This window comes from Poromitra crassiceps, assembly GCF_964638095.1.
Source record: "Poromitra crassiceps genome assembly, chromosome: 12".
In the NCBI taxonomy this organism is placed as follows: Eukaryota; Metazoa; Chordata; class Actinopteri; order Beryciformes; family Melamphaidae; genus Poromitra; species Poromitra crassiceps.
In genome coordinates, this window is record NC_139632.1 from 45,965,721 (window position 1) to 45,993,439 (window position 27,719).

A 27,719-nucleotide genomic window follows, 5' to 3' on the forward strand; every position below is an offset into this window, starting at 1 on the left:
TATGTCGGAGTGTTGGAATATATCCTGTAGTAGCATAACTCCCATTATTTATTTATAACCTATTGTTATTTGATTTATCCAATTATTACTCAGCAACTTCCCCATTTCCCGCGGGGATCAGTAAAGTTCCCAAAAGTTTCCAATTCTAAAATATATTCCACCATTACTGCCAGGTCTCCCATGCTCATAAACAATAGCTCTTGTTGAGGTTTCAGGGCTAAACATCAATTCGACTGCATGTAAAAATAAGAAGTGTTATCGCAACTTTTGCTGGTTTAAAAAGACAGACTTTCTCCAGCATAACATAAATGTTGCCGGGGGTGTTTAGCTCAACCTCATTATGAGAAAGTTTTGGGGTTTTTTAAACGCGAGGAATAAGTTGAGCACATTCTTCAAGATGTAGCCCCAGAACTTAAGCCCAATATAGTCTCTGTGGATGTGGACTTGTCACGCACGGATCCAGGCGACCAAAAGGTACATCAAGTCTGGTGAGGTGACAGGCATGAGGAGGGGGAAACAGGGGCAGAAGCTGAGAAGAGCAGTTAACTTCCTCAACTAAAAAGGCAGTAGTTTGGATATCAAACAGCCCTTTCTCGCCTCTCACAACAAAGTAAGAAGACTGTTTTATTTTGACACATGAATGGAGGGAGGTGTGCAGGGTACCCGCTAACGTGTTCGCTGTGATAATGACATCCTGAGGGGTGAAAGAGGAGATAAATGACTGAGGAAATGAAGTGCGACAGTGAGGAACTTTGTCTGCCTGCACTGCGCGCCCATTATTTATTTTTTTAATCGTTCATTAGTTTTTGTACTGTGAGGGATTGTTTTATTGCCTCCTGCATATTCACAGGACAAAAATATAAAAGGCTAAAAAAAAAGATGAACATGATGGTGATCATGGTGATTAATTTCCTGTAGCAGAAACAGGAGAATAAAGCTGGGTGTCATGAGGTCGTCCCTCCTCACTGTTTCACACGAGGAGGAAAGTGTCTGTAAGGACAGAGTGGATCGTCTCATTAGAACACTTTTCAGTTGCAAAGCACTTGAGGGGATGGAAGAGGTAATGTTAGCAGGCTGCTAAAGTGGATATAACTCAATTAGGCATGGGACAATAACCCATATTACTATTTGCAGTACAATAACTTATGACACCGACATTTCTTTCTACCGTGACCACCGCAATAATTGCCGTGTCTGTCATCATTGATGTTTTATTATCCACAAAAGCCTGCAAATAAATGTTTGACTGACTCAAAGGGGATGCAGGCCAGTAGTACTTTATTTTAACTATACTTACAGTTTCTATAAGCTAAAACAGCATTTTATAATTGTGTTTTAAGAAGAAAAAAACGTCAGATTCTTGTGATTGATATGATGAATGACGGGTTTTTAAGGATCTGAAGTCTATTATAGCACCGTTTTTTAAAGTTTCCATCGTTTTAATTATGGACATAGTAACAAGATAATTTTACACCTGTCTTATCAGCTTAAAACACAGAGTCAAATCCACATATGGTAACAACATTTTGGCACGGTCGGATTGGTTAGTAGCCATGTTTGTCACATGTTTGAGCGGATGATTGGCTGGGCCCTGACTTGAGGGCGGGGCAAACCTCGCACTCGGCAGTCATCTCCAGCAGGAAGCAGGAAATGAGACAGAGCCTGTGTGGTGTTTGTCACCCAACATTGTTACCCAATCTCCCCACAGTGATGAACAAAGTGAAATGTTTTAGCCGTCTCCACTCACCCTGTCAAAGGGGATGCCATACTTCTTCAGGATGGATGGAGAAATCAGCGTCATCTTGTGGCGGAGGAAGGCATCACAGCCCTGGGAGCTGCCAGGGAAGAAGCCTGCAGGGGGCAACACCGACAACAAAATTGTTACACTTTCTTGACATTTTTAGGTTAATGTTAATGTTTAGCGAAGTATCCCCCCCCCCCCTACGTCAAGGACCACTAAACTGATAAAAAGTAGACCACGGATCACATCAAGGACCCCTAAACCTTCAGACATTAGATCACGGATCACATCCAGAACCCCTAAAATGGCACAAATTATACCAAGGACCCCCATTTGATAAGATTTTGTCACAGGGTCCCCCATCTGATAAGATTGTTTGCTTCAAGGTGTTTTATTACAGAAAGAATATATGACACCCATGAGCAAAATACTCATACATTCTGTCATTGTACTCTGTCAAGTATAGTGAAAATAAATGATTCCCCTTTTTGCTGGGGACCCCCTGGAACCCCCTCAACGACCACTGGGTTTTTGAGAACCACTGGTTTAGCTGACAGTCTTATCCACATTAAAAGAAAAGATGAAATGCTAGAGGTTGAGGAAGAGCACAAAACATCCACCAAGACAAGACAAATAAAACAGGTCATTTATCAGTCTTGGCAATGACAGCACTATTTGACTGTGGTGTTCAATATGTATGGAGATAGTCACTGTGACTGTGGTGTTCAATATGTATGGAGATAGTCACTGTGACTGTGGTGTTCAATATGTATGTCGATAGTCACTGTGACTGTGGTGTTCAATATGTATGGAGATAGTCACTGTGGTGTTCAATATGTATGGTGATAGTCACTGTGGTGTTCAATATGTATGGTGATAGTCACTGTGGTGTTCAATATGTATGGTGATAGTCACTGTGGTGTTCAATATGTATGGTGATAGTCACTGTGTGGTGTTCAATATGTATGGTGATAGTCACTGTGTGGTGTTCAATATGTATGGTGATAGTCACTGTGTGGTGTTCAATATGTATGGTGATAGTCACTGTGACTGTGGTGTTCAATATGTATGGTGATAGTCACTGTGTGGTGTTCAATATGTATGGTGATAGTCACTGTGACTGTGGTGTTCAATATGTATGGTGATAGTCACTGTGGTGTTCAATATGTATGGTGATAGTCACTGTGTGGTGTTCAATATGTATGGTGATAGTCACTGTGTGGTGTTCAATATGTATGGTGATAGTCACTGTGTGGTGTTCAATATGTATGGTGATAGTCACTGTGGTGTTCAATATGTATGTCGATAGTCACTGTGACTGTGGTGTTCAATATGTATGGTGATAGTCACTGTGGTGTTCAATATGTATGGTGATAGTCACTGTGACTGTGGTGTTCAATATGTATGTCGATAGTCACTGTGACTGTGGTGTTCAATATGTATGGTGATAGTCACTGTGACTGTGGTGTTCAATATGTATGGTGATAGTCACTGTGGTGTTCAATATGTATGGTGATAGTCACTGTGGTGTTCAATATGTATGGTGATAGTCACTGTGGTGTTCAATATGTATGGTGATAGTCACTGTGTGGTGTTCAATATGTATGGTGATAGTCACTGTGTGGTGTTCAATATGTATGGTGATAGTCACTGTGTGGTGTTCAATATGTATGGTGATAGTCACTGTGACTGTGGTGTTCAATATGTATGGTGATAGTCACTGTGGTGTTCAATATGTATGTCGATAGTCACTGTGACTGTGGTGTTCAATATGTATGGTGATAGTCACTGTGGTGTTCAATATGTATGGTGATAGTCACTGTGTGGTGTTCAATATGTATGGTGATAGTCACTGTGTGGTGTTCAATATGTATGGTGATAGTCACTGTGTGGTGTTCAATATGTATGGTGATAGTCACTGTGACTGTGGTGTTCAATATGTATGGAGATAGTCACTGTGGTGTTCAATATGTATGGTGATAGTCACTGTGGTGTTCAATATGTATGGAGATAGTCACTGTGGTGTTCAATATGTATGGTGATAGTCACTGTGGTGTTCAATATGTATGGTGATAGTCACTGTGGTGTTCAATATGTATGGTGATAGTCACTGTGTGGTGTTCAATATGTATGGTGATAGTCACTGTGGTGTTCAATATGTATGGTGATAGTCACTGTGTGGTGTTCAATATGTATGGTGATAGTCACTGTGTGGTGTTCAATATGTATGGTGATAGTCACTGTGGTGTTCAATATGTATGGTGATAGTCACTGTGACTGTGGTGTTCAATATGTATGGTGATAGTCACTGTGGTGTTCAATATGTATGGTGATAGTCACTGTGACTGTGGTGTTCAATATGTATGGTGATAGTCACTGTGGTGTTCAATATGTATGGTGATAGTCACTGTGGTGTTCAATATGTATGGAGATAGTCACTGTGGTGTTCAATATGTATGGTGATAGTCACTGTGGTGTTCAATATGTATGGTGATAGTCACTGTGGTGTTCAATATGTATGGTGATAGTCACTGTGACTGTGGTGTTCAATATGTATGGTGATAGTCACTGGGGAATATGGCTGTCAACTAGGCCTTATCACTACAGCTACGATTATTCTTCAACGCATTCTTCACAATCTGAAATGCCAGTGGGTATAAAAACAAAAATGTGAATGTATATCAGGATAATAGCTTTTCACATTTTTCTAGACTTTCTGGGAAATTCCCAAACCTGTAAATATTAATAGTCTTTCCCAACATTTATCGATTTGCATAGAAACCCAGTCTAGTGGTATTGATTGTTTTGTTGGCACGAGAATGACAGGACAAAAACTGCAGGCGGGCCATATTATCACAGCTTAAAAAACCTGATGAGATGGCTTGACTTCACCCCCGGCAAATATGGTACGCAGATTGCCTCAAATTTAATTAAAGTTTCTAAATTACAACCGACCTGCCAATGTGCCGACCTGCCAACGCGCCTCGCTGTGTGGCTCGTCTCGACTGTATCTCAAGCCAACGGACGACGAGGATCTTAATTTAAAGCGGTTTTCGAATTCTTTGGCCTTGTGAGTTTTCCCCCCCGCTACATCTAAAAGCTGTGTGGCTGGGTAGCGGGCAGCAGGAAAATGGAAGAGATGTAATTGTGAGTTGTGAGGTTATCAGTTAAGAGCCTGGCGCCGACGCAGCGCTGGTTTCAGAAAGCCTTTCATTATCATAATCATTTCCTGACCCACACTCCCCTGATCCCTCGCCTCCGCCACCCTGGGGTCACCGGCCTGTCGACTGGCAGAGGAGAACTTAAAGGTCCCAATTCGTGCAGCTGTAACCTCTTAAAAACGTGTGTCTCTGGTCCATAAAACATGATTCTGGATTAATCTGTCGAAAATATAGCAAACCCGTTTGTTGTGACGGAGTTCTCACTCCCTCTTCTGGTTGCTTCCCAAGAACGGCTTGTTTCTATAATATATTCAGAACTAACAGTTCCCATTGGCCGCTGAGGGAGAGCCCGCCCCAGGCTCCCAGCGGCCAATCAGATTAGCGTCTGTGGACCAGCACGCTAGGTTGCGAGTTATCGTTAACTAAACGGTACTACGCTAAAGAGGACATCTCAAAATGCCTAGACTTACCGAATGCACCTCTGCAGTTGCTGGATCACGTACAGTTGGCGTCGCTCCAGCTAGAAGTGTTAATTTTGTGGCTATAGACTAAATGGTGCAGGTAGCTTGTGTGAGAGAGACCCGCGCAGTATGCAGGAGGAAGCTAGTGACGTCCCGATTCCCCCAGATTCCCCTCTGGGCAAACAAAGCGTTTGGGGGTGTGGCTTGGAGGAGACTGCAGAGGGACGCTGGATAGGGACAAATCCAACTGTGGCAGTTCTGAGCGTGTGACCACTCATTACAGGGAGGGCTGACAGCAGTATATATGCATTTACAAGTAAAAACAGCTTTTGCACGGAATGGGACCTTTAAGTGAAAGAGAAACTTCTGATGACGTGGCAGTTTGAATAGTGATTCAATATTAAATGCTTATGTTTGATATTGTTTGTTACAGTTGTCCACAAAAAGGATGCATACTAAACTACGGCTGCAGTTGAATACTGTTTTGGGGAAGGAAAAATAAGTTTGACCACTGTTAGCTATTGAAAGCTACAAAGAGGAGTCTCCTAACTAGTTGATTAAGAGATGCTAGAAGTTAATGTGTTCTAGTTTGGTTCTACTGTTCTACACGCACGCACGCACACACACACACACAGACACACACTCTCTTGAGACCATGAAATACCCCTCTCTGACATTTAGAGTTTTCAAAACACCCACTTGTTTTCTCTTCAGAAACAAAGACTCTCTTTGGCTGTGGGAGACAGAGAGCTTGAGAGGGCCTTTGCATAATCAAAAGCAAGAATTTCTCCTCCGTCACTCAATCTCTCTCTCTCTTTACCGTCTGTACCCGCCGGTGCCTCAGAGGGGGGCGCGCCCGCAGCCTCCGCCCGGTTCAACTTTAATGCGACTGACAGTATAATCGGTGCCCATTTCATCCTTCATTTTCATAGCATTGTTTCCCCCCCCCCCCCCCCCCCAAAGAAAGAGAGTGAGAGAGGGACTCTATTCTCTCTCCTGCCTGCCTGCTTGTTGGAGCTGATAAAGGTGAATAATGTGTTTCAGACGGAGGATGGATATTAATCCCCATTCAAATGCAGCTGGCTCTCTGAGCTCTCCGCGGGGTAATATTAACTTAAAGCTTCATCCTGTCCTTTTGAGTTTGAAAATTAAGCCCTGCCTCCAATCCTCTCCACCCGAAAACAGTTGAAGCCGTGACTGAAATAATGCGGAGATGAGAGGCTGATAACAGCCACTCTGTTAAATGTTTGGAGTGGAGTTTTTCGAGTAACGAGATCATTGTCTCCGTCCTATTAGACATTCCTGCAATGCTCGTAACGTCTTTTTAGGACCTCGTAAACAGTTGGCTGCCTGTGCCCACGATGGCTTTGATAGGTCAGTGGGTGCTTGTTAACCAACGTTGCTTTCCTCCTACCGCCAGCTGCTTAGACGAGCCTGCAATCTGACTGACTGAATGCTAATGTCAATATGTAGAGTAATAAAAATGCCCTATATATATATATATATATATATATATATATATATATATATATATATATATATAAGTTTTATTACTGCGGCGTTGGTGTATGTTGTACTGTATAATTTGTGTGTCTTGTAAGCCCATGAGGGCTGGGCACTGTCAAGTGCATGACACATTTAATAAAAATCAATCAATCATATATATATATCATGTTTGGAGCGGTTTATTCTTAGAAACACAACACACTGCTCTCACATATTTATTTAAAATTTAAATGGATGTGCTTTTTTAAAGGTTTAAATCTTCACATTTTATCTACGGTATGTTTTTTCCAACTCCCATAATCGTCTTCTCGTAGGCAAATGAATGCTAATGATGGAAGAATTTCTAGGTTCTTCATCTAATGTTTTACTGTGATATAGTGATGTATGGCATTATGTGTACTACTGTAAATCAGAATCTTTCATAATCATTAACACACATTCTATAATAAATCACACTGCTGCTGTATATGCAGCACGTCTATGTAACATCTATGTCATAGAGGTATAAACCATATAATAATAATCATAAAATAGTATAAGAATTGTAATTCTAATGTTAGCTGGCTAGTCGAGTCTAATGTCACTGTATTCTCCAAAGAAGAGATGAAGGCGGCTGAGCGACTAGGGAGCCGGAGAGCTGAGAACACGTTCAAATCAAAAGAAATGATAATTGGTGTCTGTAAGTCATCATCACAAATGAGCCATGGGACTGGACACAATCTGGACTTGTTCATTTGTCCTCTCTCTCCATGTGAACACTGTCCTCTCTCTCTCCATGTGAACACTGTCCTCTCTCTCCATGTGAACACTGGGCAACACAAGTTCCCTCTCAGGGTTTTATGGCATGAGGAGGATGAACGTGACTGAATTGTTCAACCGGATCACATAGAAATCTTTTCCCTCAGCAACACGTTAGCCTCACACACAGTTGGCCAAATTCACACCTGGGATTTCACCAGTACAAGCAGTCTTCTAATGCTGGACACTGATTAGCTTCAACTGCAATCTGGGGCTTAGGTCAAGGAAGAGGGACGTTTCTCATTCACTCTTCCAGCCAGTCTGGGATTCAAACTGGCAACCTGCCACTGTGTAACACTGTGCAACCATGAGCTCATCTGCTTGTGAGTTTCTGTTGCGTTTTGTCAACCAGTCCATTATGAAAGACGGATAAGCAACACGGAGTTTACACATTGGCGCTGATCAATTTGTTCCCAGCTCTTCACAACGTCAAGGACAAACAGTGAGTCTTTTTCTCTTTTTAATGTGCTTTGAGTGCGGCAAATCCCACCAGCCCCCCCCGCCTCGCTCTCTGAGCAACGTGCAAAATACAAGGTACCCTCCCCCCCCCGCCTCGCTCTCTGAGCAACGTGCAATATACAAGGTACCCCCCCCCCCCCGCCTCGCTCTCTGAGCAACGTGCAATATACAAGGTACCCTCCCCCCCCCGCCTCGCTCTCTGAGCAACGTGCAATATACAAGGTACCCCCCCCCCCCCGCCTCGCTCTCTGAGCAACGTGCAATATACAAGGTACCCTCCCCCCCCGCCTCGCTCTCTGAGCAACGTGCAATATACAAGGTACCCCCCCCCCCGCCTCGCTCTCTGAGCAACGTGCAATATACAAGGTACCCCCCCCCGCCTCGCTCTCTGAGCAACGTGCAATATACAAGGTACCCTCCCCCCCCGCCTCGCTCTCTGAGCAACGTGCAATATACAAGGTACCCCCCCCCGCCTCGCTCTCTGAGCAACGTGCAATATACAAGGTACCCTCCCCCCCCGCCTCGCTCTCTGAGCAACGTGCAATATACAAGGTACCCTCCCCCCCGCCTCGCTCTCTGAGCAATGTGCAATATACAAGGTACCCCCCCCCGCCTCGCTCTCTGAGCAACGTGCAATATACAAGGTACCCCCCCCCCCGCCTCGCTCTCTGAGCAACGTGCAATATACAAGGTACCCCCCCCCCGCCTCGCTCTCTGAGCAACGTGCAATATACAAGGTACCCCCCCCCGCCTCGCTCTCTGAGCAACGTGCAATATACAAGGTACCCCCCCCCCCGCCTCGCTCTCTGAGCAACGTGCAATATACAAGGTACCCCCCCCCGCCTCGCTCTCTGAGCAACGTGCAATATACAAGGTACCCCCCCCCCGCCTCGCTCTCTGAGCAACGTGCAATATACAAGGTACCCCCCCCCCCGCCTCGCTCTCTGAGCAACGTGCAATATACAAGGTACCCCCCCCCCGCCTCGCTCTCTGAGCAACGTGCAATATACAAGGTACCCTCCCCCCCCCCCCGCCTCGCTATCTGAGCAACGTGCAATATACAAGGTACCCCCCCCCCCCGCCTCGCTCTCTGAGCAACGTGCAATATACAAGGTACCCTCCCCCCCCCACCCCCGCCTCGCTCTCTGAGCAACGTGCAATATACAAGGTACCCTCACCCCCCCCCCCCCGCCTCGCTCTCTGAGCAACGTGCAATATACAAGGTACCCCCCCCACCCCCACCCCCGCCTCGCTCTCTGAGCAACGTGCAATATACAAGGTACCCCCCCCCCACCCCCACCTCGCTCTCTGAGCAACGTGCAATATACAAGGTACCCCCCCCCACCCCCACCCCCGCCTCGCTCTCTGAGCAACATGCAATATACAAGCTAATCCTCATTGATCTAAACAGGAGGAGGAGGAGGGTGTGAGTGGAGGGAAGAGAAGGAGAAACAAGGAGGCAATTTACGGGACAGAGAGGGGGAGAGCGTTGGAGACAGATACAGGCAGGGCAGCTAAAACCAGAGAATTCATCTGTCCAAGAGTTTGATTATTCAGGAAAAAAAAAGACAAAATTCATACTAAGCTCTTTATATGGCTAAGGAAAATGTATATTATTGTAACATAAAAACCTGTTGATATCCAAGTCTTTAATAACATTACAAGTAGAAATGTCTCCTTCCAACCTGAAATGTGGGCTTTTGTTTTGGGCTAGTTGGTTTGTTTACAACGCACATGCTGCAGCACACAGTAAACAGGTGTTACAGTTCGCTACCCTCCCTCATAGATATGGTAGCATTCATTGTTATACGTCGTACATATTCTTTTCTATTTCTGGCCGTCATTATTGGAACGGGGGTTTGGCTCAGGAAGTGATGTGACGGGAAACGGATAGAACGTGCCCGGAAGCCGCCATCTTGAGCATTACGTGTTCATACAGAAGAGGAGCATCTGGCGCGGGTTCCCCCTTTTTTCGTTTTCTTTGTATGACGTTGTTTGTTAGGTGTGTTAAGTCTTCATGAACGGGATGGTGTCTCGACACTGAACACCATCCACTCTACCGGCTGAGCTGTCCGGAGAAGAACGCAGCACCTGAGTCTAAACGTGCCGGTTACCCCAGGTGAGCTACACTCCCAGTCCTTAATGACAGCCACATCGTTTCATGTTGCGAGGTTCCACGCAATTTGTTGCCCCTAGACCGAGCTCAGTAACAACTCAGTAACCTGTAACACAGTATTAATTAATACACAGGACAAGATGTTACTATCCCTTGTGCCAAAATCCGAGGAAAAACACATTTAGAAGCCCAATCCAGAATAAAACAAGCTAACAGGCTAACAAACTAATAAACAAGACACAAATCACCAGTTACCTACCCTAGCCAACAGCAGTATGAAGCATGACAGCAGTATGAAGCATGACAGGCAAGACGCTGTGTTGCAAACCACGGTAAAACCTCAGTTGAGACGCATATTCCAAATATACATGTCAAGTGAATGCTCCTAAAACCCAGATAATATTGCCATATCCCACAAGTCTTTCATCGGAAAACGCCTTATTTGGAAAAAGGCCTAATTCTAAATGGAATACGCTGTTTAGTGTAAACATACTCACTGAACCCTGTTATGTTTGAGTGGGTCGTTCTTTGAGCGGACCAGAAGGAAAACAATCAGAGTAGAAGGAAAGTAGGGTAAAGTCGTTATGTTTACTTTATTATTATTATTATTATTATGTTGAATCATTAACGAGAACTAAACAAAATAAAAACGAGACAAATGCAAAGCTGACAATATGAAATTGTGTGCTCGATACGACATGAAATATGAAACCTCAGCGAACACCCAGCAACACTTTTCTGCTCCGCTGGTGTCAATGTGACGTGCATAATAGGCCACTTTGTAGCCGGTAACGCAAACGCATCATAAGAGTATGTGTTAATAGAATAAACAAAGTGAAAGTGTAACAGGAGTGTCTCACCTTGTGCCAGCCTCTCCAGCCTCTTGCCATGCTCAGGAGGGATAGCATACCTGCAGAGAGAGGAGAACAAGAGGATCAATTCAGTGGACAGAGCATCCTGTTACCAGAGGGACAGGTATGACTTCTACAGCAACACTCTCCCCTCTCACCCCCTGAAGCACATGCTCTCCCATATCTTCCTCCTATACTTGATCTATGCTAGGGGTGTCCAATCTGTTTTGAATGGGGGCCAGATTAGATAATGTGAAAATACCGTGGGGCCAGCTGCTTATCATTTTTTTTAATAATAATAATAAAATAAAAATGACACGATTTTGTTTACCATCTAAAAACATTAGTTCTGCCTGTGTTGTTCCTACTTGATGCTTGTCCACAAACTGTGGACAAGCATCATTAGGTGGATGGAATAAAATGAGAATTGAACTTGCTTGATTAACCAATACTGTGTGGAGGGCCACATAGTATATTTTGAGAGACAAGCCGAGGGCCACTTCAAATCTGTCCTTAAAACTGCTCATCTTGAAGTCAAATAGATATATTCCTTTCACGTCTCTGCTTAGCCCTTATATCATTATTTTGCCAGCACTTCCATCCTACTATATATAAACATTTTAGTATATTATATATATAATATATATATATTTAGAATATTTGCTACATAATTTTCAAGGCTTTGCCACGTGACCTCCTTGGTTTCTTCTACGACTGGTGATCCACAGCAGGGTGTGTGTAAGTGTTATCAAGTCAAATCTAAAGACTAAGGGCTTTTTAAGAGTGGATTTGCAAATGAAATAGATGTGAAAATGTAATCTGCAGACCTATCAGATCGTTCTACGTGACTGGGCAGTTTGTTTCCCTTCATTGTAATAAGACACAAAGCAAAGTGTTTTTTAAGACGTCTAAAACCAACAAGACAACAACAAAAAGAGGTCTTGAAAGGACCGCCAATTTTCAACCGGCTTTGTATCATTACAAAATCAGTAGCATATCCGAAAACTGTAAACCGTTTTGCAGGCGTTCATTTAGTTTGACAGTTATTTTTATAAGTTACAGTTATTTTTTTTGATTTGAGTTAAGTTGTGGACCAGTGATGTCATGTGTGCATGGATGACACAGATTGTCAATGGTTGACAATCTGTGGAGTGTTTTTTATAAGAGCAAACATAAAAAAAGGTTTTTGAATCCAGTCTTCACTCTTCACTGATTTTTAAAAATCAGCCTCAATCACCAAGAGGGGTTCTGAATAGAGAACAGTGTCCTAACTCCCTGTAGAGACGCCTTATATGTCCAAATTACAATCTGGCATCGGGTGCATCTGAGCCCACAGGACGTGAAGAATGGAAAAGTGAGTGAAATCCAACACTGGACTCACCAACGTTAGATATTTGCCAAGTTGGCAAACATGAGCGTGCTGTGCTGTGTGCGGTTTACCGACGTCACCGTGCACAGATTTCTGTGTATTTAAGTTCAATCAGTTTTCAGACGTTGCCTCTCTCTCACTGCCATGTGCAGCTGCCAAGGCATACCTGCCAAACTCCAGAGTCCAGATTTTCGCGGGAGTCTCCCAATTTTTTTTAACTTTCTCCCGCTGGCGCTGTGCTCCCAATTGGTAATTTATCACATTACCATCTTTCAGAGGCTGTAGCGGGCATCGTTTCTGGTATCATATGAAACTAGATGACAGGCATCCATTGGTCATACTGTTAGGGGGCTAAATACCACTCCAAAGTTTGGCTAAATTTTGGTGAGGGGAAAATATTTTTCACCTCAAGATATCTGAATGAAAATGGAACAAAAATCTCCCCTTTACAGATAAGGTAGCATTTTTCAACAAGACAGCCCATTTGCAAAGTTGCCAGGTGCAGTTTTTGCGGGACATGCAGACACTTTAAGAATTGAAGCTTGTGCCAGGCAGCGTAACACTCATTGAAAGTTGGCAGAGTGTGTCGGGGTAGATGATGGCGATGCCTACAATGTGGAGTAAAGTGCACTTTGAAGGGGAGAGGAAGGGGAACGTGAAGGGCAGTGGAGAAATGACCGTTTGGGGAGTGCTGGCTGGCTCATTTCACAGCCCTCAGCGTTACAACAGAGGAAATCACCCATGACATACACCTAACACCCCCACCCCCCTCTCTCTCTCTCGCACGCACACGCGCATACACACGCGCACACACACACACACACACACACACACCTACCTAACCCCCTCTCTCTCACAGACACAAACAAACCCGTCATTCTCATCAGTGTTCAGCGTCACATTGGTTGAATGTACACTTCTATGGTGTCTTTAGGTTTGTTTTCATTATTTGCTCTGCATTTACATTCCGTTTGTCGCCTCCAGCCACGTGTTTGTCAGTCCACTTTTGCTTAGTTTGTTCTCTGTGAATGGCGTTGTAACCTAGACTGAGAGAACACCTCTAAAGAGGTTTCATACTAGGGATGTCAATTTTCGGTTAATTTCACTTTCGATTAACCGACGCTAATAATCGATTAACCTATCGGTTAATTCATAATTTTTTAATATTAAAAAAAAAAAAAAAAAATTTTTTTTTTTTTTTTTTTGTCTATTTACTCAATGAACTCATGCCCAAACAAGGCGTGTCTATTTAGATGCTGAAATGTTAATGCTTTTTGTGTTAGAATTTCTAACACAAAAAGCATTAACAAGCATTAACAAAAAGCATCAACATTTCAACACAAATTCTTTTTGTGTTAGAATTTCTAACACAAAAAGCATTAACATTTCAGCATCTAAATAGACACGCCTTGTTTGGGCATGAGCTCATTGAGTAAATAGACCCAAAAAAAAAAAAAAAAAAAAAAAAAAAAATTTTTTTTTTTTTTTTTTTTTTTTTATATTAACTGATAGACCGACAGCAATAACCGAACAACGACGTTAGCGACGGTTAATCGATTAACGGTTAACCGTTGACATCCCTATTTCATACAGTAACTCACCTCCACTAAAAACACACCATTAGGGACAGAGGCAGCCCTTTATGCTAATGCGGCAAATCGGAGGACAATTCTGGTCACACTTTGCAACGCCCTTATTCCAGTGCATGAAGCAGAACATCTTATTCCAGTGCATGAAGCAGAACATCTTATTCCAGTGCATGAAGCAGAACATCTTATTCCAGTACATGAAGTAGAACATCTTATTCCAGTACATGAAGTAGAACATCTTATTCCAGTACATGAAGCAGAACATCTTATTCCAGTACATGAAGCAGAACATCTTATTCCAGTACATGAAGCAGAACATCTTATTCCAGTACATGAAGCAGAACATCTTATTCCAGTACATGAAGCAGAACATCTTATTCCAGTACATGAAGCAGAACATCTTATTCCAGTACATGAAGCAGAACATCTTATTCCAGTACATGAAGTAGAACATCTTATTCCAGTACATGAAGTAGAACATCTTATTCCAGTACATAAAGCAGAACATCTTATTCCAGTACATGAAGTAGAACATCTTATTCCAGTACATGAAGTAGAACATCTTATTCCAGTACATAAAGCAGAACATCTTATTCCAGTACATGAAGTAGAACATCTTATTCCAGTACATGAAGCAGAACATCTTATTCCAGTACATGAAGTAGAACATCTTATTCCAGTACATGAAGTAGAACATCTTATTCCAGTACATGAAGTAGAACATCTTATTCCAGTACATAAAGCAGAACATCTTATTCCAGTACATGAAGTAGAACATCTTATTCCAGTACATGAAGTAGAACATCTTATTCCAGTACATGAAGCAGAACATCTTATTCCAGTACATGAAGTAGAACATCTTATTCCAGTACATGAAGTAGAACATCTTATTCCAGTACATGAAGTAGAACATCTTATTCCAGTACATGAAGTAGAACATCTTATTCCAGTACATGAAGTAGAACATCTTATTCCAGTACATGAAGTAGAACATCTTATTCCAGTACATGAAGCAGAACATCTTATTCCAGTACATGAAGCAGAACATCTTATTCCAGTACATGAAGCAGAACATCTTATTCCAGTACATGAAGCAGAACATCTTATTCCAGTACATGAAGCAGAACATCTTATTCCAGTACATGAAGCAGAACATCTTATTCCAGTACATAAAGCAGAACATCTTATTCCAGTACATGAAGCAGAACATCTTATTCCAGTACATGAAGCAGAACATCTTATTCCAGTACATGAAGCAGAACATCTTATTCCAGTACATGAAGTAGAACATCTTATTCCAGTACATGAAGTAGAACATCTTATTCCAGTACATGAAGCAGAACATCTTATTCCAGTACATGAAGTAGAACATCTTATTCCAGTACATGAAGCAGAACATCTTATTCCAGTACATGAAGCAGAACATCTTATTCCAGTACATGAAGCAGAACATCTTATTCCAGTACATGAAGCAGAACATCTTATTCCAGTACATGAAGTAGAACATCTTATTCCAGTACATAAAGCAGAACATCTTATTCCAGTACATGAAGTAGAACATCTTATTCCAGTACATAAAGCAGAACATCTTATTCCAGTACATGAAGTAGAACATCTTATTCCAGTACATAAAGCAGAACATCTTATTCCAGTGCATGAAGCAGAACATCTTATTCCAGTACATGAAGCAGAACATCTTATTCCAGTACATGAAGCAGAACATCTTATTCCAGTGCATGAAGTAGAACATCTTATTCCAGTACATGAAGTAGAACATCTTATTCCAGTACATGAAGCAGAACATCTTATTCCAGTACATGAAGCAGAACATCTTATTCCAGTACATGAAGTAGAACATCTTATTCCAGTACATGAAGTAGAACATCTTATTCCAGTACATGAAGCAGAACATCTTATTCCAGTACATAAAGCAGAACATCTTATTCCAGTACATGAAGTAGAACATCTTATTCCAGTACATGAAGTAGAACATCTTATTCCAGTACATGAAGCAGAACATCTTATTCCAGTACATGAAGTAGAACATCTTATTCCAGTACATGAAGCAGAACATCTTATTCCAGTACATAAAGCAGAACATCTTATTCCAGTACATGAAGTAGAACATATTATTCCAGTACATGAAGTAGAACATCTTATTCCAGTACATGAAGCAGAACATCTTATTCCAGTACATAAAGCAGAACATCTTATTCCAGTACATGAAGTAGAACATCTTATTCCAGTACATGAAGTAGAACATCTTATTCCAGTACATGAAGCAGAACATCTTATTCCAGTACATGAAGCAGAACATCTTATTCCAGTACATGAAGTAGAACATCTTATTCCAGTACATGAAGCAGAACATCTTATTCCAGTACATGAAGCAGAACATTAAGCAATGAAAAAGTACTGCGGTGAACTTAGAAAGGTAGAAAACAAGTACAACGTGGTCAAACCAACATGGTGTCATTTAAGTGTCTTAAGCCGTTTTCACACATGCGCTTTATACCGGGAAATGACCAGAAAGTGGTCTATGCCTTTCATGTGTGAAAATTGTTTTCCGGCACAAGCGCGCCCCCGCGATCGCTGATCTTTTACTAGCTCCTCGGTAGTGACAGTACCGGTATGCTGGCAGAGCGACCCAAGTGTGAAACGTGTCAAGTCACTTGCCGGTCCTTCTCTCATGGGCGAGGTGTACACACGTTGCTTAATGTTCACTTCCAGCGTGCATCATCTAATCATTCGCGCACATCAAAGCAAACTACTTCCACATTTCGCTTCGTGCATTTGCTTTCTCTACGTTGGGCGGCTTGCAAGCCGCTGCCATTTTCGCTGTGTCTGTCCTGTGTCGGGCTGCTGTGAAGTGCGGAGGACTGAAGGACTGGCCTCTCTCGAGCAGAGAGGGGAGGGGGGAAATCGGCTGTGTTTATTACGCTGGCTTGACGCTGCCTGGATACTACTCTGCACTGCAGCCCATGAGTGAATGTGAAGGATACAACGAACATAGGCTACATGCCCTCTTAAGTCAAACGAGTGTGATTTATTGTGTGACAAGCGAACTTATTTCACCATCGGAGTTTTGCCGACCCCCAAAATAAGGACAATTCCCCATCCAAGTGCACACGTCACTCCCCACCCGCTCTGCAGTGCCCCCCCCCCCCCTAATACAGGTCATTTGACTGCTATATTCACACATGTGAGCCCCCAGGTGTGAAGGGAAATTCCGGGAAATGGCCGATATTGATTTACAGGCAATGTTCCTGTAGGCATGTGTGAAAACGGCTTACAGTGCTATTATGTACTTACAATACATTTCTATGGGTGCATACACTTAAACAAGGCTGTTGAAAAGTTGTACTTAATGCCCCAATATGTAACTTTTTTTAACCTGAATAGAACAGCTTTTAAATCATTTTGATGGCATACTGACTTCTAATAGACTTCTATTCCCACTCCCTGAATGCTTGTTTCTTGCAGCACGTAAATTTGAGGCTCCGATCCAGAGCATGTCAAGTTGCCTGGAACTTTTAACTCCATTTCCTGCGCAGCTCCTTCAGAGTAAAAGTTTTCCGTTGACAAACGGAACAATTTAATTGTGGAGTACAGGAAGTATAGGAAGTGAAACTTGTTTATCACTTGCTAGCTTGATTAGCGGCACAAGTAGCCACTTCTCTCAATAAAGCAAAGCCAGTTGAGGCAACATTTGGGGATATTTAGAGCCATTTTGTCCAGTGAATCAAGTTATAACCACTGCAAAAAAGTAAGTAGAGTACAAGCAGAAACAGTCAAATAAGGTGGATATCCGAGCGTACAAACAGGGAAGTGTAGCATTTATTAACGTTAGCATCTCTAACTGTGGGGCCGCAGTTTCTCCAAATAGAAAACCTACATAATGGGACTATAAAAAAATGTTATTCTAATCACAGCATTTTAGGTGGAAACTCATATTTCCTCATATTTCTCAGCTCTTGCAACTCTCTGCAAGTAGAATGGATAACTGTAAGGAGAAGGTTTCCGGTTCAATTCCCCACTTCAAAGAAATGAAAACCAAGCAAATGCAGTAACTTTTTTTGTATACTATCATCACACTTCTCTGTGGTCCTGGTTCTGTGTAGAGCGAGACAAATACTGCCAGGATTAGGGCTCCAATACAAAAAAAAAGTACAACAGTATACACTGATACTGCAAGTCAGTACTGGTCAGTAAAGTGTTTACTTTACCAAACCAGTGAAAATCATGTTACGTTTAGAAAGTCTATCTATAAAACGTGGTGGGAGGGAGGCAGCAGAGCTCAAATCTGAGCCGTTCGTGGAGTTATTACAGCCCTCTTTATTACTGCAACTATTTCCTCTGGGTTGGCTTAACCTCCCCCCCCCTCTGAGAGAGATGTCAGGCACAATGCACTGTGGGTAAAAACAACATGAGAGACAGCAATAGAAAGATGGGGAGATTGACAGAGACAACAAACATTGCAGTAGAGACAAAGAGAAAGAGGGCTCAAGACAGAAAGTGATTAAAGAGAGTAAGAAAGAGAGGGAGAAAGAGAGGGAGAAAGAGAGGGAGAAAGGGAGGGAGAAAGAGAGGGAGAAAGAGAGGGAGAAAGAGAGAGTAATTTCATCCAGACACGCCAAGCTGCAGTGCCACACTGCCATCTGTAGACTAAAGCTTGAAATGGCCAGTTAGGAAGAACAGCCATCACAATGTTAGTAGTCCTGCCTCAATTTATATATCATCTGAGTTTGTAACTCTAACCCATCATGATGCACTGAAGCTTTCTTAACTGAGGTTATATCTTTTTCATCTGCTGGCCATAGTTTGTGACAGATTCCCAGCTGCAAGTTGTTGTTGCAATTTTTGGCTTGATTTTCAAGTTGACAATAGAAACGGACAAGAACGATTGGCTGAAAGAGGGGAATGACATGCGACAAGAGCTCTCAGGCCGGACTCACACACGCCCCCAATTCCCAGTTACAGAATGCTAGATGGTTACCTGTTTAAGTGGCTGGTAGACTGTAGAGTAGACAAGCTTACCAGTAATAAGCGCAGTCATTAAGCACAGATACTTGGCCCGACCAGTAACCGTAAAAATGTAGCAGCATTTGCTGTTGGCTGGTGTTCCCTTCACACTCTGCCTGCAAATATTTAAATTTACCACGACGGATGCAATTAAAACAAGCTAAAACAGTTAGCGTGACACAGCCTCAGGCCAGATCTGCGCTGGCATGTGAAGCAGCCTCAGGCCAGATCTGCGCTGGCATGTGAAGCAGCCTCAGGCCAGATCTGCGCTGGCATGTGAAGCAGCCTCAGGCCAGATCTGCGCTGGCATGTGAAGCAGCCTCAGGCCAGATCTGTGCTGGCATGTGAAGCAGCCTCAGGCCAGATCTGTGCTGGCACGTGAAGCAGGTTTGTGCGCCGCACCACTCGGCTAGGGCTAATTGGCATGTGACACAACACAAGCCGCATTATGCCAACTAATAATAACACATTCAGTCATTCGCCCAAAGGCAATTCCAATTATGTGGAGTTTCTACTACATGTGTCGTTGTGAGTGTCAGGTTCGTGTTAACACCAGTTGGCAGGTCTGGGGAGTTTTACAAAGGAAACTGCAAAACACATTAGATTAATAACATGGAAATATGATTTCCAGTCAAGATTCATTTCCAGCGGATTTGACAGCAGGCAGTTGGCAAACTGCTTTAGGCCAAATTAACCATATAAACACACCATGTGCAAATTAATTATGGTCAACAGTGGAACCTTTCCAGCTGAAAACCCTCAGAAATGACACCTCAGCAAAAGTCTGCATACTGCATTTCACTTAATATGGTGCATTTTGGCACATTCTTCTCCATGTTGGCAGCGCAGGGTGCTAAATATTCATCCATTTAGTTACATGATGCAATCTCTCAGAAAAACAACCAAAGCATCTCAGCACTAGCCTGGTAAACCAGCCCGTCACGTGAACTCACATTTCATTTGGTTCTGCGTGACGGTCTGGCCCCAAAGCCAGTGGGGGGGTTTAGCAGAAGCGGAAGAGCGGAAGAGCCAATCAGCGACTGCGCTGTGATTGACAGCGCAAGTTGGCCAATCAGGAACGCCATTAGCACTGCACTAACAAAACAATAATGGCCGCCTCCTTGCCTGATCGTCTGGAGGAGTAATGTCAGCGTTTGTCTAGTTTAAACAGCCATAAAGTGCAGTTATTTGCAGAAATAGTTTCAATAACAACAATTAAACAAGTACAGGAGTATCGCCGCAACCGCGGAGTTTCTCGGCGGGAAAATATGTTTTTGCCGTTCTCCCGAGTGGATTTGGGTTTGACTGAATCCGACGCTGATTGGCTGAAGGAGTTGTCTGTCAAGGCCCGCCCATGCTCCCGCCCCTGCTAAAGACTGGGTGAAGAGTTGGGGCCAGACCGTCACGCAGAACCTAATGAAATGTGAGTTCACGTGACGGGCTGGTTTACCAGGCTATCTCACCATCAAAGTGACACTGATTGGCCACAGGGGGGCAATACAATCACAGGTCAAAACAAGGTGATTTCTTCTTTTTTTTTTTACTGATTGAGGGAGAGAGGGAGGGAGATGACATCATTCATATGTATTGTTAGCTGTCTTTATGTTCTATCATTTCTATCATTTCATCACTGCATAAGTAACCACAAACTTTACTTTCCTGACCCAGAAACACAGATAGAGCAGCTGTACCTGCTGAGTGTGTCTGTCAGATAGCATTAGGGAGAGGAGGGGGGCTGCTAACCAGTCAACCAGTGGCAGCAAATGTCATTTTATGCCTAAAGTGCCACCACCAATCGAATTTGATGGCTCTTCCGTGGCCACGCCCACCCATTTAGCAAACGTAAAACAGGTCAATTCTTTGTTCATGTGTGTCATTTTTGTTCACACAACACTGTTTGCAGAAATGTGAACTGCCAACATTTGATCCTGGCAACGGGGATGGTCCTGACCCGGGGAGTCACAGCCAGGCTACACTTCAAAATATTCTTTCAATCCCCCCCTCCTTTCACCAAGCTCCGCCTCCGAGGCTGCTCTGTTAAGAGTCTGACAGCAGACCTCCTGTGGTGCGGGTGGGTGTGTGTGTGGGAACGTACGCACGGCCAATGAAAAGAAAGAGTGATAGAGTTGAGAGAAAAAGGGAGAAAGTGACAGCAGATCTACTGTGTGTGTGTTTGTGTGTGTGTGTGTGTGTGTGTGTTTAGTGGTGGTATGACTTTGATGGGAGCAGAGTTGCAGGGGGAATGGAGTTAATTTCACAAACGGCTGCACACAGAGAGAGTGTGTTTGTGTGTTCATTTTTTATTTTGTCTGTGTGTGGGGGGGGGTGGGTGGTTGTACCATTTAACATCCTCCTGTAATTGCCCCCCCCCCCCCCCCCCACACACACACACACACACACACACGTTCAAAGAACCAGTGTGTAGGATTTAGCGGCATCCATCGGTGAGATTGCAGATTGCAACCAAAGTGTGTACGGTGGCCAAGAAAAAGGCAAAAGGCCCTCTCTAGAGTCGGTGTTTGGTTTGTCCATTCTGGGCTACTGTAGAAACATGGCGGGCTCCGTGGAAGAGCTATGTAGATATAAACGGCTAATTCTAAAGGTCAGAAAAACACACAATTCTTATTTTCAGCAATTATACGCGTCACTAATTAACACTGATCCTTTAAAGTGTGAAATGATGATTCCATTTCAGACTAGGGATGTCAACGGTTAACCGTTAATCGATTAACCGTCGCTAACGTCGTTGTTCGGTTATTGCTGTCGGTCTATCAGTTAATATTAAAAAAAAAAAAAAAAAAAAAAAAAAAATTTTTTTTTTTTTTGGTCTATTTACTCAATGAGCTCATGCCCAAACAAGGCGTGTCTATTTAGATGCTGAAATGTTAATGCTTTTTGTGTTACAAATTCTAACACAAAAAGCATTTGTGTTGAAATGTTGATGCTTTTTGTTAATGCTTGTTAATGCTTTTTGTGTTAGAAATTCTAACACAAAAAGCATTAACATTTCAGCATCTAAATAGACACGCCTTGTTTGGGCATGAGTTCATTGAGTAAATAGACAAAAAAAAAAAAAAAAAAAAAAAAAATTTTTTTTTTTATATTAAAAAATTATGAATTAACCGATAGGTTAATCGATTATTAGCGTCGGTTAATCGAAAGTGAAATTAACCGAAAATTGACATCCCTATTTCAGACAAATGAAGGTTTGGTCAGCGTGAAGAGAGAAGAATGAGCAAGAAAACCAAGAAAGAGAGCAAGAACGTGTGAGAGTGAATAGAGCAAAGAGACGGAGCAAAGAGACAGAGAGAAGAGACATTCATCTTTAAAGAAAGATGTCATCCATCTTTGAGTGAATTAGTGTTAACACATGGCAAAGGCAAGTGGAGGAATCAGGAGGGAGGGGGGGAGATGAAGGCAAGTGGAGGAATCAGGAGGGAGGGTAGGAGATGAAGGCAAGTGGAGGAATCAGGAGGGAGGGTAGGAGATGAAGGCAAGTGGAGGAATCAGGAGGGAGGGTAGGAGATGAAGGCAAGTGGAGGAATCAGGAGGGAGGGTAGGAGATGAAGGCAAGTGGAGGAATCAGGAGGGAGGGTAGGAGATGAAGGCAAGTGGAGGAATCAGGAGGGAGGGTAGGAGATGCAGCTGGAGAAATGGGACTTGTTGTTGTATTCCCTATGTCTCTTAAGAGAGAAGTCATCAGTTCGTTCCCCGCGACAGACAGCCATGTGTCCTGCTGATGTGTCTTTGTTATCTCAAACCACAGATAACTTTACAACATCAACTTCCACATCATGAGCAGAGAGGCAGACATACTGCCATTTCCGATTACAGGTTTTAACAGGTCGTGACACTAAATGAGAAGCTTGGCAAAGCCATCTCTTCAGGGTATTTTTAGTCAAATTCTCGTACTGCCCGGGGAGATCATTTTGCCAATTTCAAGAAATTGCACTTCGCTGCATGTCATCCGGTTCTTTCCCTCCAATCTCGACTATCCACCTTATTTTTGAATGCCCCAGTGTAAAAAATAATTGTGCGTACAAGGTCTGGTTTAACGTGACTATTGCTGCAGCTTGCCATTTCCTAATGTATTCTACTTGATTTGAAAAGATGGCTGCCTACACTCAGTCTCTTGTACCCTGGCTGAATTGAACATAACTTGGTCAATAAGTATGTAACATACAAAATAAAACAACCCCTAATATCTTAATTTTATGTAGAATGCAGAGGACATGCAACTGTTTAGTTAAACTTGCATTCCAGGAATATTGTGCTCTTAAGATGACGTTAGTGGTTCGAGTCTGTTTCGTCCTGAAACCCACACGCTTTGCGGTGGTGGTTTTAGCGTAACCTATGTGGGGTTTGGCGTAACCTATGTGCGATTCGAAATAACGCATCCGAGCTAGAAAACGTTATGAATATAGCCACGTTATAAACAACAAACTAACGCCGGTGATCCGTATGGAAACAGTGTTACTCGGAATGGTTAATATTGGCCACAGCAGGCGATTACCCATGAATGCACTGCGCTCTTAAAGGGATATTTATCGACGAGATTTTTGCCAAGCTGGACCTGATTAGTGATTTGCTCCGTTCGCCCAGACGGGTGTCAAGCTGTCAGCAACAAGGCTGGGAGGATCACACCGGAAGAAGCACCCATCAGCAGATCAGGCAAAAATGGCCGCCAAAAATAAGGTGGATAGGACAGATAGAAGATCCAAAACGTTTACATACCAACCAAGGGGGACGTCAGATGGTGACAGGACCAATGACAATGAATAATCTCCTAAGTGTTTAGATGTTACTGTGTCTATATCGGAGCTTCCTTCCGAGTCTCTCTATTTATTTATTTTTGCAAATGATGGTGTATTGAATAAGAAAAGCATGAATCGAAGTGGCAATGTTTGAAACTTCCTCAATTTTGCTGCTAGAGAAATTATAAAATAAATAGCACGAAAGTGTCCTTCGATATCCTTTAATTCCTGAAGAATATCTGCCATGACTCTCCCTCGTGGTTGTATGCTGCTGCCCTACAATAATGCCAAGAGATTTTCCTCTTATTGCCGTTGACCTCCAGGAATGCCACCTGCTGATAGAATCATTTGCTCATGTGATTGAGGTGAGTTTCTTTGTGTAAAAAAAAAAGTTAGCGTGAACTTCACTTGGGAGTTGGAAACATCACTTGTATGTGTGTGTGCACAAGACCCCTTCCATTCACTAATATTTAAGAATAGTTTGTGTAATACTGCGTGTCTCAATACTATTCAGTCCTACTTCCTCATGTTACACTAGTGTTCATTCACTGCACTTCCCCACTACAGCTTCTGCATAAATAAACCTTTAAAATGAACCAGCGACTTGGGCTCAAAGCAAAGCTTCATAAAGAAAGAGTTGACTGACCAGGACTTGGACTGTCCGAAGTGCAGGTAGTTGATGCTGTACAGGTCCATGTCCTCGGTGTGCCAGGCGAAGGTGGTCTTCCACATGCCGAAGTACAGGTAGGGAGTGTTGACGCCCTCGATGACGATGCCGCACTCCTGCTCCACCATGTCCAGCAGCGTGTTGAGGTGGCCGATGTTCCACTCCCCAATGTCCTGCAGGGGAAAAACATGCAATTCTACTATTACTACTACCAATCATAATGTGGCGAGTGGGACATAACAAGGCTCTTTTCTTCAAAGCATTTCAACTGGTACAATTAATACAAGTCACTTTTTAATTTTTCAATACACTCAAAAAACTAAAAAGCAAGTTACATAATACATTAAATAACAAATATTTTACTCCTCTACTATTCAATGGTATTTTAAATAGCATGTGGAGCACTCCAGCTTCTTTACCACCAGATGGTGCTGTGGCCACAAGGAAATCAGCTCTAGAATGAGCAATCTGATCACTGTGATAGTCTATTCATTGGGCTGGGCAACAAAATGTCAAACTATTGGTGCTGTAGCCACTTTACAAACAAATAGCCATGACCAAGAAGTAGCATCAGTAAACTCAACAGTGTAGTAGAGTGTAGCCCTGATCTAGTCAGCAAAGCAGGTGGCAAGAACAAATGTTACTCTTGGCCATTGTACTTTCATTCACCAAAGAAAGATATTGCACGACTATATTGCATGACTTCTGTTAACTTGAGTCCATTTTTTGTAATTTACTGAGAGGATAGAAAGACCGAGAGGGAGACAATGAGAGAAAACAGCAGAGAAAAGGTCCTGGAGAGATTTCAGCTTTCAGAACGCAAAATCTAAAGCTTTTATAGACCTTTTTAATGTTGCCTGGGATTGAAACCAAAGCTGGCAAAGCCAGGCTATTTCTGAGGACAACAGAAAGTTAATTGTTGGAGATTGGAGATATCAAGTTCAATTGTCTTTAGTGACGCAGGGCTTAAATTTGTAAAACCTCTTGAAGGACCAAGGCCACGGGACGGAACGGGGCTTGAACTCGACATGACTCAACGTTAATTGGAGACATTTTGATATACTGGATCTTACCGGGTCATAGATGGAGCCGCTGACGTCGGCGCCATAGATGGGCGACACGAACGTCAGGTTCTTCCAGTACTTCCTCTCCAGGTCGTCAAAGTCCTTATGGCGAGGCGTGCAGTACCTGAAAACAGACCAGAGCCAGATAAACCAACAGCAGAGGGGAGGGAGAGGGTTCCAGCGGACAACTGACGACTTGATTTGTTCTGACTTGACTTGGTGTTGTACATTTAGACTTGAGACTTGACTTGGTAATCGACTTGGGACTTGAGCCTCAAGAGTTGAGACTGTCTTGGAGTTGGGACACCTCTGTACTTTTGTGTTTTAATTTGAACTACACTGCAGTTATGAATGTAAGGCGGCAGTAAATGAAAGAGGGAGTGTGAGAGCAGAACATACTTCTTGCTGTTGGCCAACTTGCGATACTCGGCCACGGTCATGGACTTCTTCTGGATGTTGTACTGGGTGAACAGACCCGACTGGCCCGTCACCACCTGCATGATGGGAGCCGGGATCACCATGTCCTCGATGCTGTCGTACGACCGCCGCGGCTTCCAGCCCTCTGGCGGAATCACCTGGTCAACAAAACAAATTTCTTTCGTTTTTAGAATTTACATATTTCATGTATACAGGTAACACTCCCATAAAGTCTTACAACCTGCAAGATGAAAGCAAGTAAGAATTGAGGAGTGTCTGTATTGATCACCCATGTCAGATGTGAACGAGATAAGTTATTTTATTTTAACCACTTTGAATGCCCACACACTTTTCTTTTTGCTACATCCCACATTGGTATTAGTCTCTTTAGAAGTTTGAAAATTCAACAACATATAAATCATAAAATAATATTTGAGGTTCATTTACAAAACACAATAAGGGGGAAAAGCTCATTTTCCATATACCGTAAATTCCGGACTATAAGCCGCGGCTTTTTTCCCGTTTTTTGGCCCCTGCGGCTTATATAACGGTGCGTCTTATCTATGGATTTTTTCAGAAAAAAAAAAAAAAATACAAATAAAATCTCTCTTTTTTAGCACTCTTTCTAACTATAAATCCACTTCTGTTTTAATTTCCTCTCTTGCCCTCTTTTCACCACACCGCGGACACTGTGTGCACTGTAAAAATAAACAACGGTGGTGTTGTGTTATGTTGTTTTGTTGAAATGTTACGGTAATACGGTAAATGGGAGCTTCCTCAAACAGCCATCTCTTTCCCGACAATCCCCTCTGTGCGTGACCACTTACATATGGTAATTACGGTAAGCAAACGGCCACTCGGCCATCAACTCCCTCCCCCGACTACCAGGAGAAAATCACAAACTTCGGCGAATTCACACAAAGGAAGATCAAGGAATATTCCATCGAACCGGAGCAGATCATAAATATGGATGAAGTGCCTTTGACGTTCGACCTGCCACTCACTCGGACTGTTAACAAGAAGCGCCCTGGAGGATTCTTTCACCAAAAAAAAGCTTTGCTCGTTCTCGACAGCATGAGAACGAGCAGTAGAAGCAACACTCTCACTTACCATGGGGAAGGTACGCAGAAATTCACACGACGCAGCTTTCAAGTTGAAAGCAGTCAATCTCGCATTAAAAGAGGGAAACAGAGCAGCCGCGCGTAACCTGGGCATCGATGAGTCAATGGTGAGGCGTTGGACGGTGCAGCAGGAGGAACTGTCTCAGCACGGAATATTATAGGAGTGTGAAAACATCCACAATCACCAACGGGTTCCAAAACGCTGGACTGCTGCGGGATGAAGAGGATGACGCCGCCACAGCTGGCGCTGAGGGCCGTCAGAGGCTTCAGAGGCTGTTCGATGCCGACAGTGATGAAGAGGAGTTCGTTGGTTTTGAGTGACAATGAAGGAGAGAGGAGAGTGGTTGACGAAGCCACCCTGAACCTGTTCGTTTCCGACACTGAAGATGAGGACTTTGGTGGTTTCAGTACGCAGGAAGAAGAGGAAGACGAGGATTAGTGACTTGACTTCTCTGGTTACAGGTTTGCTGCACATATAGCCTATTGTTGTGTGATTTTGTCTGGGGATTAGTGACCTGACTTTTGTTTTGTTTTGTTGAAATGTTAATAAATGGGAGCTTCCCCAAACAGCCATCGCTTTCCCGACATTCCTCTCTGTGCACGAACCCTTTCATATGGTAATT

At 43.1% G+C, this 27,719-nt stretch overlaps 1 protein-coding gene across 1 annotated transcript in view; it reads right to left on the minus strand.

Annotated features, from left to right (window-relative positions):
• kdm4b (lysine (K)-specific demethylase 4B) overlaps nucleotides 1–27,719 on the minus strand; it is a 96,072-nt gene that overhangs the window by 58,239 nt on the left and 10,114 nt on the right. The window contains exons 3-7 of the mRNA XM_083648013.1: nucleotides 25,958–26,133; nucleotides 25,568–25,682; nucleotides 24,474–24,667; nucleotides 11,103–11,152; nucleotides 1,748–1,851 (exon numbers count right to left, since the gene is read on the minus strand). Of these exons, the coding sequence (XP_083504139.1) occupies nucleotides 1,748–1,851; nucleotides 11,103–11,152; nucleotides 24,474–24,667; nucleotides 25,568–25,682; nucleotides 25,958–26,133 (639 nt within the window). The remainder of the gene's footprint in view (nucleotides 1–1,747; nucleotides 1,852–11,102; nucleotides 11,153–24,473; nucleotides 24,668–25,567; nucleotides 25,683–25,957; nucleotides 26,134–27,719) is intronic.